At 35.2% G+C, this 14900-nt stretch overlaps 2 protein-coding genes and 1 long non-coding RNA gene across 3 annotated transcripts; 1 reads left to right on the top strand and 2 right to left on the bottom strand.

Annotated features, from left to right (window-relative positions):
• The first annotated feature begins 1738 nt into the window (after positions 1-1738).
• LOC128178976 (retinol dehydrogenase 13-like) lies at positions 1739-7824 on the top strand. The gene is made up of 7 exons (XM_052846422.1): positions 1739-1925; positions 3471-3611; positions 4462-4653; positions 5091-5249; positions 6524-6646; positions 6757-6964; positions 7688-7824. Exons 1-7 carry the CDS (start codon positions 1739-1741, stop codon positions 7785-7787), a joined length of 1110 nt encoding a protein of 369 aa, XP_052702382.1. The 3' UTR covers positions 7788-7824.
• Positions 7825-8693: 869 nt separating this feature from the next.
• LOC128178977 (uncharacterized) lies at positions 8694-11071 on the bottom strand. Its single transcript, XR_008243026.1, has 3 exons — positions 10874-11071; positions 10055-10200; positions 8694-8818 (listed from the first exon to the last, which is right to left on the bottom strand). It is a non-coding gene; the product is annotated as an uncharacterized LOC128178977 (long non-coding RNA).
• Positions 11072-11705: 634 nt separating this feature from the next.
• LOC128178972 (disintegrin and metalloproteinase domain-containing protein 10-like) lies at positions 11706-14800 on the bottom strand. Its single transcript, XM_052846419.1, has one exon. The coding sequence runs from the start codon at positions 14703-14705 to the stop codon at positions 12288-12290; it is 2418 nt and encodes an 805-aa protein (XP_052702379.1). The 5' UTR covers positions 14706-14800; the 3' UTR covers positions 11706-12287.
• Positions 14801-14900: the final 100 nt, after the last annotated feature.

Here is a 14900-nt window from a genome sequence, read left to right as displayed (position 1 = left end):
ATCCGAATCATGCGAACTCCCAAAATTGTGACCAAATTCATGGGTCAACATTGATGACTTGTAACTGTTTAATCGCGTGCCGTAGTTAAGCATGGTGACGAGTGCCGTGTTATAACTGTACATAACCCCATTGGACTGTATTCTTCTCTGGCAAAGACCACCAGGATACCCAAATAAACTTGAAGATCCCATCCAAGCCAGTCCGACAACGCCACGATCGAAATCACGATCAGTAAAAGCCACAGCCAGACATGATTGGTGGAAGTCGTATTTAGAAAACGTGGATAGGTAACCATTGACGTCCAGACTTAGGTCCGACATGTAGTAGCCGCTGTAGCTGGGGTCAGTGAATACGGTGATGTTGGATATTTCGAATCAAATATTGTCGCCATATCCATTTCCATTGAAGTCGGTGCTTCGGAATATCATATCAGCTTGGCTTACTTTATATCGCATCTCAGAAATTGTTTTCGACAAAGAGAAACCTCCGATATTTTCAAAAAATATGTGATCAGCAACAACGTGTAAGGAACATGCCCTTGAAGTTGGCGTAGCGGTGCGTTTTGAAATAAAACGAGGGCTCTTTTAATCAGAAGATATTTTGTTGATAAAATTGAGCTTTTAATGGCATTAAAAGCTTGTTTTTGCGTGGCTTTGTGTCAAGGATATCAATGCGAGATGCGAGGTAACCTTCGTCCATATCCGATTTTCTGTACACAATTGATTTGTTCGAAATGAACAAGTATTTCTCTAAAGGTTCGATAAAGTACAACTCGTTTTTGTATCCATCATAATTGTTACCACATCTTTTCCCAAATGCAAATGAAGAATCCGGAAAATTGTTATCATATCCTTTCACAAGTTTAGATTCTTTCATTACTTTTTCAGACCGAGATTTTGGAAGTAATTCGCCATTCACTGTCAGGTTTGTCATTGAAAACGCATCTGCAGATTCTTGTTCAAGAATGAGATTTATGTTTTTACCAAATGCAACCATACAGTACCGATCAGACCCAACCTAACACCAGAGTAAACCCCAACTAAACCCTGGGTTTACTTTGGGTTGACTTTTTGAAAATATGGGTCCACTTGGGGTTTACTTTGGGTTTACTCGGGGTTTACTTTGGGTTTACTCGAGAATTGCTTTTTGAGTCAACTATACGCACTGAAGTGTGAAGCAGACTTGTATTTTATCTTATCATCCTACTACCTGTGAGTCCTGCCTCTTGTATATTCCGAATACACATAAAGCGTCTGCTTTCAGGATATACTACTGATCGGGTTTACTCTCTGTGTCCACTCTGGGTTTACTTGGGGTTTACTCTGGGTCCACTCTAGTAAACCCAGAGTAAACCCAGAAAGTAAACCCAGGGTTTAGTTGGGGTTTACTTTCTGTTAGGTTGGGTCTGATCGGTACTGTATCTATTCTAATTAAATTGTGTGATTTCTGAAGACACGGGGAGGTAATTACCGTGTAATTTCTTAAATAATGAAATAACTTCTTAATGGTCTCTTAATTAACATCGACGGACACACATTGCTCAAGAACCAAGGCAAACATCAAAATACCCTTTAAGGTTCCCATAATGATTAGTCCATCCGCGTTTTACTTAACGTGAGCGGGAACCTATATTTGAACTGTAATTTTACGGAATATGATTTTCCGATAATTCTTGGAAAAAAAAGGTGAGATTCTGAGAAAAAAATTTAATTACATGATAAAAGCATACAGCATAATATGCTTTCTGGTGAAAACGTTTACAGAGTGAGCAATTGTCCCATTCCATCACAGATGATCGGGATTGGCATTTTACTGTGTATCTGTGTAGGCCTAATCTACGAAACCATGACGGGAATAGATTTTGAGGAAATGTTGGACATTGCAAGAAAACACCGATTTCTAATTGGTTCACTTGTGGGAATAGGTAAATAATGCATGTATATTTCATTTTTGATAAACTGTTTTGAATTTAAACGTTTGTTGTAAACACTACCAATAAGTTTAAGAGGAAATCTTACCTAGAATTTCCTCTTAATTAGTATTACACCAGGGCTGCGTTCAAGATCGTAGCTGCTAGCATAGCCGCTAGGTCGTAGATATCTAGGTCTATTGAACGGACCGCTAGGTTTCAGATTTGAAGTTGGAAATAACTGAAGACTTATTACATTTACATAATTTGTTAATTTCAAGCGGAAATATATATGTTAAGATTCATTATAACTTAAAGGCTGAATAAAATATCACTATAAATAGATTTCGTGTTTGTTACAAAGTGGTAACTAAGGTGGCCATCTTGAATTCGATGCTTAGCATAAAATATTTAGGCTACGAATATCTACCTAGCGGCTAGGCTAGCATACCGTTCAACAACGTAGACCCTACCTAGCCCTACCAAGCCGCTACGATCTTGAACGCAGCCCAGGGACGCAACATTTAATAACGGAATCTGAATATGAAAGTTTTGCGATATATCTCACTGTTCGTAGGTTCCGGTGACGGACCATATAGCTACAGTTCCATCCATACTAAAATCCAGACAAGAGTTCTCGCACGGTTTTGACCCGTCTACCCGAATTTTTTTTAATGGATCTACAGTTCTGCAGATATCGTTAATTAACTTTTCAAATATAGCAAAGCAAACCTTCAAAATACAATCTTACAATTTTTTTCGGATCATTATACCAGATTTTTAAAAATATAGAAGACCGCATTTATCTCATTTCTGAGAAATTTATCTCATTTCTGAGAAAAATCGATGGGTTTTTCTTCGGTGGGAACTGTATCTCAATCATTTTATAACATATACATGTAATATTAAAAATTCATCCAAAAGCAATAATTATTCATATTGTATTTTACAGGTAGTGAAAAGAGTTCTAAAAACTAATGTTAGAGTCTTGCATGATATGTTTGGAAGTATAAACCACAGGTGCACCGCATCCGGCCTACTCTCTATGACATATATATAAATAATATATGTGTTGCATTATTCATAAATATGTCATAAAGAGTAGAGCGGATACGATGCCCCTGTGTGTAAACACTGCAAGTGTAGAAGTTACCTGTCCTGTCATAATTAGAAATAGAATATTGTACACGTTCCTGGATTTACATGCATGGAAAATTGCTATATTGTTTACCTTAATCATTCAGGAATAAACTTCTGTTGACTTTAGACAATGTGACATTGCAATGATTTTATATACCGGTAGATTACCTCCAAACTGCCATAAGAGAATTATTTTTTTTTTTACAACCGAAATAGTACACAATTTGTTCCATCATCTGAAGAAACCCACTGTCGCATTTACGTGTAATATATGTTTACTGACCATATCATCTTCTTTTCATGTTTGTCCTCTTCGCCATGAAACAAAGAAATCTCACCATTCACTGAATTGATAATACATGTTCAGGAATCAACCTCTACATTGCTTTTATTTTGGTCTTTATTTGACAACATTTGTAGGTGTGAGTTTTACTGCCATTAGACGATATTTTGCTGGAGGTGTTTGTCGCAGCAAAGCAAGACTTGATGGAAAAACTGTCATCGTCACAGGAACTAACACAGGCATTGGGAAAGAGACTGCCATTGATCTGGCGTCAAGAGGTCAGCTATGAAATGACGCTGAGTTTGACTTTTGATAAAGCATGATGATATCTCATAAGATAAGTCTGCAGCCCTTATATAATGAATCATAGAAAATCTACCATGAATTTGATGATTTAAAAACACAAGTGAATAAAAATGACACATTCAAATTGGTATAACTTGGATTGTTTTATATATCAGAAATGTTTACGCATTGTGATATTGATGATTTTGTAGACTTTAAGAGTGAATGACCCTGTCCTTTAAGTGAATAGAAAATTAAATATATCAAAGATTAATTACATGCAAGATTGAAGAATTATATTTTTTGGCCAATTCACTGGGTATCGTATTTAACAATATCCTTTAAACAATGGTTCCTGTGGAATCATGTTTATTCGTGGGGGATCAATGTTCTTGGGTAGCCAAAAATATCCTGGTTCGTGGGGAAGTATTTTCGTTTGAAAAGGTTCTATTTTGTTTATCAATATTAAACAAATGCTTGCATGTATATACACTGTACGTTCATTGGAAAATTTGTGGGCAAGGGTTACTTTACAAAAGCCATGAACACTGATGATTCTTCAGTATACAGTACACTAGCATCTTTGATTACTCCATTGTAACAATCCAAAAGGATTTTAACTATCATTTTCCATAGAACTAAAATGATTTTGAAGACAGTACAGCAAAACATGCACCCACAGACTATGGTAACTGTTGTATTTGTCAACGATTATAAGAAATAGTTAAAAACATACTGGAAAAAGGATTTATAACAAGATTGTTTGAGATGAGAACTTCTTCATCAAATGACATCCCATTATTACATGTAATAACTTGAAAAGATGTTTTTTTCAATTGATAGGTGCAAAAGTGATATTAGCATGTCGTGATGTTATCAGAGCAGAGAGAGCTGCAACAGACATCATGAAGAAATCCAACAACCGGAATATTGTTGTCAAGATTGTAGACTTGGCGTCCTTAGATTCCATCCGCAAATTTGCTGACAACATCAACAAAAGCGAGCCTAAAATTGATATTCTTATAAATAATGCAGGTGAATCTTATTTTACCATTAAATGAATGAATGTGAAATTGTATTTGCAGGTTTAACTTACTATTCACATACTGGTACATGCACTAGCTTAGTGAGAGCTCTCCAAAGGGTTCTGAAATGACCTATAATCCTTGTGACCCCCGGCCCGTTAGAACTAAATTGTAGCCTTTTACTTTCCAATCAAGGGGAAATACTGCTAGCTTGTATATCATATATCCTATGTTTACTTTGAGATCTTTCTTGGCATAACCATACATGCATTACACATACATAGGGTGACAGTAATTTACAAATTACATTTTATGCAGTAAAAGATTAATAAGAAAGGAAGCGAAAATTAGATCTAGACTGTCATCTGAACATCAGAACATCTGTTACTTAACGGTGTATTTTAAATGTATGATAAATAACACTGTGAAGAATCTCTTTTTTTTTAGGCATAATGATGTGTCCATACTGGAAGACCCAAGATGGTTTCGAGATGCAGTTTGGAGTGAACCATCTTGGTCATTTCCTGTTGACCAATCTACTCCTAGATAAAATAAAAAGTTCGGCCCCTGCTAGAATCATCAATGTGTCGTCCCATGCACATACACGTAAGAAATAGAATTCCACAGACAGACATACAAATAGACAGACAGTGAGAGACAGATAGGCATGATAGTTCCTTTATACATCTTTTTTAAGGAGGGCTTAATCTTCATGGCCATTTTTAGGCTTTAGTTGAATCCTTAAGATGAAGATCTTTGTATAATATAGATAAAAAAAATGAATTAAACAGTTAAAGTTATGGCCCAAAATATCATATTGAAAGTTTGAGGCAGATCTGTAGGGTAATTTGTTGACCACTCGGCCTCTTTAACTTGGTATTTAATCTTTGCGAAACATCATGCCATTACACAATTTCAAAAAAATAATTATTTAATACATAAAGTTAAATAAAAACACACTTCAAAATGAAAATAAAATTGTCAAATCATAATTTGTAATAATAAATTTTTTAAAAATGTCAGATTCATAATGGGTGAATTTTAGAAAAATCTATTTGCTCGTTTTTTGCAGCAGAATAAAATCAAGTTTACAGGCAGATTTATGAAGGGATATGGATCGACATGGTGATTCCACCCTCTCCCACTTCCAACTATTTTTAGGGAAGGGGGCGATAACTCTCCTTACATTGTGATAATCATGCCGTCATCATGTTAAAAAGCATTATCCAATTAAGTTAAGAAAGTATTGATTAGATACCAGGAAAGTACCGTATATCTGGCAATTTTTGAGATGATCTAATTGTTGAATTTTCCCGATCTATTTTCAGTCGCAAAATGTTGAATACACAAAAATTATATACCTTGTATTGTTTTCTATAAGAAACTTTTAAAATCACAAAAATTGACTGCAGCAAATTAAAAAGTGCTACATACTTTCCCGACTTCCGCAAATTTTGTTACATGCGAACCCCCCCCCCCCCCCCGCCCCCGATATTTGGTACCTTTTACCAGTAATTAAGGTTAAGAAAACATCTAAACAACAATTCATACAATATTTTCATGCCACTATAGAAGAGTGCAAATGGTTTAGAGTTTTTGGTATCATTCCTTAATTCACCAAGTGCATCACACAAATGATAAAAACAAAACAAAACTAGAGGGGTAGGAAAGGGCTAAAAACAAACTCACAGTGGGAGACATGAGATTGACTCGGACATTGATGTTTGCTATTGTCAAATTAATTAGACTGTATTATTTTCTCAGACAAGTGAAGAACATGCTTATCAAACTAATTGCCTCATCTAAAAGTTTGTATAAATATCTGAAAAATTAAATTACATGCATTATTATCTTGATATAATATTTTTTTTCAAAATTAGATACCGATAAATTAGACTTTGATGACCTTAACGGTGAAAAAAATTACAACAGTATCGCAGTTTACCGCCAGAGCAAACTTGCCAACGTATTGTTCACGAGGGAGTTGAGTCGGAGATTGCAAGGTAAGGCATTGTCCAACAGATCCTTGAACTCAAACTCATACTTTACCATTTTGTGTTCACCAAGGCTCGGTCTGGTTGTATGAAAATTGTTTGGAATTTTAACTCTATAGGAACAAATGTGACAGCGAATTCACTACATCCTGGAGTTGTGGATACAGAGCTGACTCGTTACCTTCCTCAGAGCGTGCCGTTTTACTTCCGGACCCTGCTTGCCCCCATCATTTATCTCCTCAGCAAAACTCCTTTACAGGGAGCTCGGACCACTATATACTGTGCTGTAGAGGAAAGCCTAGCCAATGTTACAGGGAAATACTTCAGGTGTGTAAAACTTTAGGCTCTTATGGTAGTATTATACCTACTTTTCTCTGATCAGTATGTTCATATACATTTTATTCATGCTTACAAAAAAACCAGGAGTGTGGAATGTACTAGTATATGCATGTGGCATGTATTGTTCTGAATCCATTGAATAGATTTTGTTGTTCACAGTCATGAAATTTACTATAAGGTTCAGGCCCTTTACATAAACTAAGATAGCTTGGAATAAATTTCTTTCCATGTGAAATTCAAGTACTGAGTATACTATGAATACGAAATTAGATTATAACAAGGGTTACATTGTAAATTGTCAGCCAAAGAAAATCATTGTTAACCAAAGGGTTCACATTCAATGTAAAGAATAATTTTTCTGTTGAACCATGAAAACAGGATGATTGAACATATACATGTAGATGGCACATATATAAGTACATAGCAATGGGTGATCACCGTATTTCATGTCTGCCTGGTGTCATTAAACTTTTGAAACAAGGAATTTTATTACAAGTTCTCTACATAGGATCAATGTTTTGTTTAACATGCCAGGTAGTTTTTGAGAAAACGATTGGATGCTGCAGATCTAACCAAATCTAAGACAAACAATGATTTTCTTGGGTAAAATTCCTAGTAAATACATGCTTTTTACTTGTAGTGATTTGTTAGTTATTCAAAAAATATTTTGAACATTGATTGTGTCAACCTATTTCCTACATTTTATGATAGTGACTGTGCTATCAAGGAGGAATCAAAGGCCGCCCTGGATGACGAGGCTGCTAAGAAACTGTGGGAAGTATCAGAAAAACTGGTGGGTCTCCGAAAATGAAAAACCCCGACCCCCAGAGTAGCAAAATAGGGCGAATATCTTTACCTGAAAATTCCTTGAGAAAAAGAAAAAATACATTGATGTACATGAACTGCTGATTCTTAAGTTATTTATCTGCTGTCTGTGAAATCATATATAATATTAAAATGAGAGTTAACATCAAGTATTCTTTGATTTACATTATATTCATTGTTGGTCTGTTGAATCTAAAACACAAAGTTTGAGATCTGCTTTTTTTTTTGTATATGTGATATACAGTCATTAGTAACTATCTAAACAGAGTCCAATAATTTACCTCATTCCAAGTTTTTGATATGAACTCACATTATTGGAGTCAAAATGATTTATTTACATGTGTACATGCATAGAGTGTTATTTTTAAAAACAATGTTGATGAAAAGAATGTCTATTTGGCTTGGGATATTTCTAATATTTGCATATTTTCTGTATTTTGTGAATACAGAAATAACATTTTTGATTTGCAGAGGCTATATAAATAAGTAGATTGTTGAGTCTTTGAAATTACTTTTTATAATACAATGATATAAAACAAGACAACATTTTATTTTGCTGTATTATTTGCTATGGTTGCATTATTAAAAAAAAAAGACATTACAGTATTTGGATTGGAATGAAAAATTATTGACAATTGAATATTTACTAATACATAAATGGTCTATTACAAGTAAATTGTATTACATGTACATGTATACTGTATACAGGGTTATTTTCGCCCTGTGTTATTTTCACCTTTCTACACTTGCAAACAGTTTTGCCCGTATTGAATTCGCCCAGATGCAATTGTGCAGTTTTCCCTACTAGCTATTGTCTGTCCCCTGTCTGGTTTATTCTATACTAGTAAACAGTCACCCTCATTTCTTTGGTTAAATACCTGATGTTTTAAACGAAATTATTTCGCTTGTTTCTTGATATTCCGCAAAGTGCATATCTTTCCATATCCCAACTGTTGTGTAGTAAATAGTCCCAGGGTGAAGGTCATACAAGATACATTCTGGAGGAGCTGACCCTACCTACAAAAGTGATGAACGTCAATATCATACCGTATAAACATCTAAGTACCGCAATATCTCTCCCGAGACTCAGAGTGTTCAAGTAGCTACTGACAAAACCGAATCACATCACAACCAGTTTCTAATAATTTTGTCCGTGTATGAATATTTACATATTCAAATTCCTTGAACTAATTAAAACTGACTTCAAATGCATTATTTAGCAGTGAATGACAATGTTGGTTAAAATAAATATGCTGCATGTGTAATTAATGTTAACTTATAAATATTACATACATGAAAAGGGATATAATATAAGAAAATCACAGCACATATTACTACAAATGAGACGTGTGGGAATTCTTGACGCACTTCAGACTTCCAAATTTTTGCAGATTATGACCCATATTATGGCTAAACTGCCTGTTACTTCTATGCAACATACTGATCGAAAATAGAGATAACATTCGTACTAAAACTCATTTTATCTGGAAAATAAATGAGAGAGAGAGAGAGAGAGAGAGATATGTAAATATAAACAACATAATTATTTTTTTATTTTGTGGTGTTTGCGCTATATATTTACTGCAAAGCTCACTACCTTCAATTCATATTGGCATGAACAACCAAAGACAGAATTTTATACTTTCAATGAATACTTTCATTCACAACAACAAAACATAACACTGCTGGAAATTACAAGATAGAATATGAATAGTTGAGTATAATATATTTTGAACTCTGTCCCGATTTTGGGATTAAACATTAACATAAAATAAATTAAAATTAAGTTTATCTTCTGCATGAATAAACTCTCAGTTGTTTATATTGTATAGTTTTTCCTAAATCTTAAAATTAAACAAGGTCAAATGTGGTGTTATTTGTAGTGGTATATATTTAATAATCTATATCGGCCTTGTCTATATAATGGTTTTAAGTACTGGTATTGGAATAAAAATAATGTAATTTTGGTGAAGTGCAGCATGTTTTAAGTTATTCAAAATCTTGTACTGAATATAGAAAAGGAGTTCAATGTCATATTTATTAACATCTGTTCGAATTAAAGCGACTAGTATTTAAAACTCCTTTTTCTTTGCTGTGTTCACTAGACACACACACACACACACACACACACACACACACACACACACACAATATTTGCTATTTCTGATCTGCTCTAATTTTTAGGGAGGTGAATGATATAAAATACATCTACGGAATACAACACGTCATATTTTTTTTTTGGAATAATCATACTTCAACTCTCTTTCATGCCATCGTGGTAGTTGTTAAGGATGAAGAGATTGCCACAATATATTCGAACTGGTAATCGGGCGGCTAAAAGTCCCTTCACGTCAAGGTCACGTTCCTTCCGTGTGGTTCAGCTTTAAGCTGATACTTCCCTATACAGAGAGAAAGCAAAGCTAGGCAAAAGGGAAGCCTGACCATTTGTAGCATATCGCATCATGCTGTATATGTGTATAGAGAATGCCATCAAGGAACAATGTTGCTTTGACAAGAGATTTACCCCCCCCCCCCCCCCAAAAAAATCATCCCTAAAATTCAATCACAAAATTATCAAATAAAAGTTACATTTGTCATAAATGACTGTGCATTTCAATATGACAATGTATGACCTAATTTATTTATCACAATTGTATTAAAAGGAGGATGTTGCACCTTTGCTCTACAAAGATAACTCTACGTTAACAGTAATTAACCTTGAAAAGTCGTTCACGTTTATATTAATAAAGTTGTTTAAATTTAATATCTATTATTCATTGCATGAATGAATATTCAAGTGCTTAATTTCAATTACTTACGTAGACATTGGAAAATAAACTAACCAATTATAAAATTTATATAAAAGTGACAGAATTCAAGTAAGTGGTAGTACACAGAGAGTTGCTTTGAAGAAAAAAAAAATTCAGAGCTGTTTCTGGCAGTAATACCCTGTAGATACATCACAATCCCCATTTGTAGAGCAGGTCTTCTTACACCCCGATAAAATGTCGACACATGTACCATGAATACAGGCAGTCAACAGATACAAAGAAATCAGAAACAAGAAAATACCCTGCATTTCAACTTCCTTTTCTCCAATCGAAGAAATTCATGACGAAGAGAGGCAAAACAAACCCCAGGTTTTACTTTCTGCAAAAGACGTCGACGTGAACCACACAGGACCACAAGCCAATCCAAGATCAATATTTGTCTTCGGAACGACTATCAATATTAAAACAACTTAATGAATGTGGACGCACACTTTAACAAAATAATATTATTTGTTTAGGAAGTGGTTTGCCTGTCATAATAAACACAGATTTATGGTTCTCCGTTTCATGTTTCTCTTCAGTGTGTCATCAGTTTGTTAGAAGTTTAAAACCAAAGGAGTCCTTTGGTTGTGGTTATTAAATTAATATATCAATTTCTTTGAAATTCTCACTTACATCATGCATCTACTTCCTATCAAACAAGAGTACATGTATTTACACCTCTGTTATGAAAAATGGCTGCCGTGGGATAAGTGATGCCTATATGATGGCATGGGTTATGCGGTCATGAGACCAAGGATGGTTGAACGATAGAACATTAATGGTTACCCTTACGATAACTACAACCACAAAGTGACGTTTATTGTTCCAAATTGGCAGTTTACTTTGTTCACATTACAATAGCAGTTATTCAGTTTGTACATCAAATATACACATACATAACGTATTTTAAAGATGTTGGATAAATTTTAAGGTATGTTTGATTACACTTGTAACAGAAACAATTCAACATTTAATTCGTTATTTGAGAATTCAGTGCGACGCAGTGACAATACTTACATACACACGTATCCAAGTTTCAGAAGAAATAACGACAACGATTATTGCAGGTTCATTTCATATAGAGACATAAAAATTCATAATGAATTTTACTGCACATTTTATTTGCCATACTGTTGTACAATTTCAAACAATAAAGCAACACAAATGTATCAAACTCAAATAACGAAATGTAAAGCTTATTTAATACAGGTACGTGCTACTACATTTTAAAAGGACAAGGCCATTTTTGTGCCATTCTATCTGTATTGCTAAGGAAAAGTGTTCTGTATTGCAATATATATATAGAGAAATATTTCAAATCTAAATCTAAAATATTTTCTCTATACTTTAGTTAAGCTAGACAAATGATTTTTAGGCGAATGTAGCCCATCCAAACTCCTTCAGCGTACTTTTAGCTTTTAAGGGAGTACTAACTATTAGGTTGAAAATAAACCTTTTCATATATACTTCTTAATTAATAAAAAAAACCCATTCTTATTGAGAATAATACATTATTAAGTTTTATTATTATTATTGAGAATAATATGTAACAAAATTTAATGAACAACGTACAAAAGATAAAACTTTCACGAATAACGGACAATCGAGAATATAACCAGAAAAAATGCGTGAAAGAAAATAGTCGATCATGTATAAGTGAAAACATTACTATTTTAGCTGACCATAAAGTCTTTCGCACAGACCATCTTTCTCATCGGGAAGCCACTGACCAGTAAATGTCGGACTGCCACGTCCTCTGAAGTACACTTGGCCAGCGCCTGTCGGATCACCTCCTTGGTTGCTGTTGGAAAGAAGACTGAGAGTCGGACAACGGCGTACGTGTATTCCAAACTCTCGTGGCCGTGTTGTACTTTTCGAATTCTCTTGTCAAACATGGCCGCTAAGACATTCATCTTCCTTTCTTGCTTTTCTCTTTCTATCCTTGCTTGTGCCATTACCTGTTCGAATCTTCCCTGCCGGTATGCCCGACCTTGCACGTTTTCGTTTTTTCTTCTACAACCAATGAACAGGATAATGAGCATGAACAAACTCAACAATCCAAAGAACACGTAATACCAATTGTTCTTCATCCATAACCCAATGTCTTGTCTGACTTGAGAGCTAAAGGCGTCTTTCAGTCTGTCTATTACATCATTAGGATCTTCAGAGATACAAGTGTGTCGTGAGTCACAAAATCCAGTAAATTCATTGCATGATGACCCGGATGCTAACATAATGACGTCACTTGTGGTGGAGAGGATACTAAACTCGTTAGCTGGTTTACAGTCACCAGTATTCGGCGCTTTGCAACAGAGTTTACACATATCATGAGACACAGTCGTGCACTGGCATTCAACAAGATTGTTCCTTTCACAGGAACTCTTTGAGCATGTTCCATTGTCACACAATTTTCTATCAGAGTCACATGAAGTGTTGTCTGGCTTAAGGGTTGCGTCGGGACATACCGAATTGTTTCCATCGCAGACGACAGTCTCCTGGCATTCTGAGGAGATCCCGCACACTTTCTGGACACTGGTTGGCGTAAATGTACAGCTCTGTTCACAACAGAGCCCTGTTCTTGGTGAGCACACTTTGCCTTCCGATCTTCTAAATGTACACGGCGCGTCGGGAGAGTTCGTCACGTCCGAGGGAGTACAGCAGTTGTCAGTGTATACACAGGTAAACGAGGTACCACAATCACATTCTTCGCCTGGCTCTACGATGCTATTTCCACAAGACGGGGTACTTCTATCAGCGAGACACCAACCTTTGTTCACAATGACTGGATAAATCATGTTTATACTGCAAGGGGAAAATTTGTTTTCATTTGGTTTTGTACCCTCGCCAGATGTTGGATACATTATGAAATTTCCGTATGTTTCAGAAAAACAAGAAGGGTCACCATCCGAATCATGCAAACTCCCAAAATTGTGACCAAATTCATGTGTCAACACCATTGATGACTCGTAACTGTTTACTCGCGCGCCGTAGTTAAGCATGGTGACGAGTGCCGTGTTATAACTGTACATAACCCCATCGGACTGTATTCTTCTTTGGCAAAGACCACCAGGATACCCATATAAGCTTGAAGATCCCATCCAAGCCAGTCCGACAACGCCACGATCGAAGTCACGATAAGTAAAAGCCACAGCCAGACACGATTGGTCGAAGTCGTATTTAGAAAACGTGGATAGGTAATCATTGACGTCCAGACTTAGGTCCGACATGTAGTAGCCGCTGTAGTTAGGGTCAGTGAATACGGTGATGTTGGATATTTCGAATCCAATATTGTCGCCATATCCATTTCCATTGAAGTCGGTGCTTCGGAATATCATATCAGCTTGGCTTACTTGATAGCGCATCTCAGATATTGTTTTCGACAAAGAGGAACCTCCGATATTTTCAAAAAATATGTGATCGGCAACAACGTGTAAGGAACATGCCCTTGAAGTTGGCGAAGCGGCGCGTTTTGAAATAAAATGAGGGTTCTTTTCATAAGAAATATCAAGATATTTTGGTGATAAAATTGAGCTTTTAATGGCATTGAAAGCTTGTTTTTGCGTGATTTTGGCGTCAAGGAAATCAATGCGAGATGCGAAGTAACTTTCATCCATATCCGATTTTCTGTACACAATTGATTTGTTCGAAATTAACGAGTACTTCTCTAAAGGTTCGATAAAGTACAACTCGTTTTTGTATGAAACAAATCCATCATAATTGTTACCACATTTTTTCCCAAATGCAAATGAAGATTCCGGAATATTGTTATCATATCCTTTCACAAGTGAAGATTCTTTCATTACTTTTTCGGACTGAGATTTTGAAAGTGTTTCGCCATTCACTGTCAGGTTTGTCATTGAAAACGCATCTGCAGATTCTTGCTCAAGAATGAGATTTATGTTTTTACCAAATGCAACTAAATCTATTCGAATTAAATTGTGTGATATCTGAAGACACGGGGAGGTAATTACCGTGTAATTTCTTAAATAAGGAAATAACTTCTGAATAGTCTCTTGATTAATATCGACGGACACACATATATATTGCTCAAAAACCAAGGCAAACATCAAAATACCCTTTAAGGTTCCCATATTGATTAGTCCATCCGTGTTTTACTCAACACGAGCAGGAACCTAAATTTGAACGGTAATTTTAGAGTGTAAAAATAACAAAACATGATTTTCCGATAATTTCTGGAAAAAAAATATAGGTGAGATTCTGAGATAAAAAATTAATTAGATCTAATTACATGATAATATTCAGCGTAATATGCCTTCTGGTGAAAA

The sequence above is a fragment of the Crassostrea angulata genome, chromosome 3 (assembly GCF_025612915.1).
Source record: "Crassostrea angulata isolate pt1a10 chromosome 3, ASM2561291v2, whole genome shotgun sequence".
NCBI classification, from domain to species: Eukaryota; Metazoa; Mollusca; class Bivalvia; order Ostreida; family Ostreidae; genus Magallana; species Magallana angulata.
This window is presented reverse-complemented; position numbering and strand designations above follow the sequence as displayed.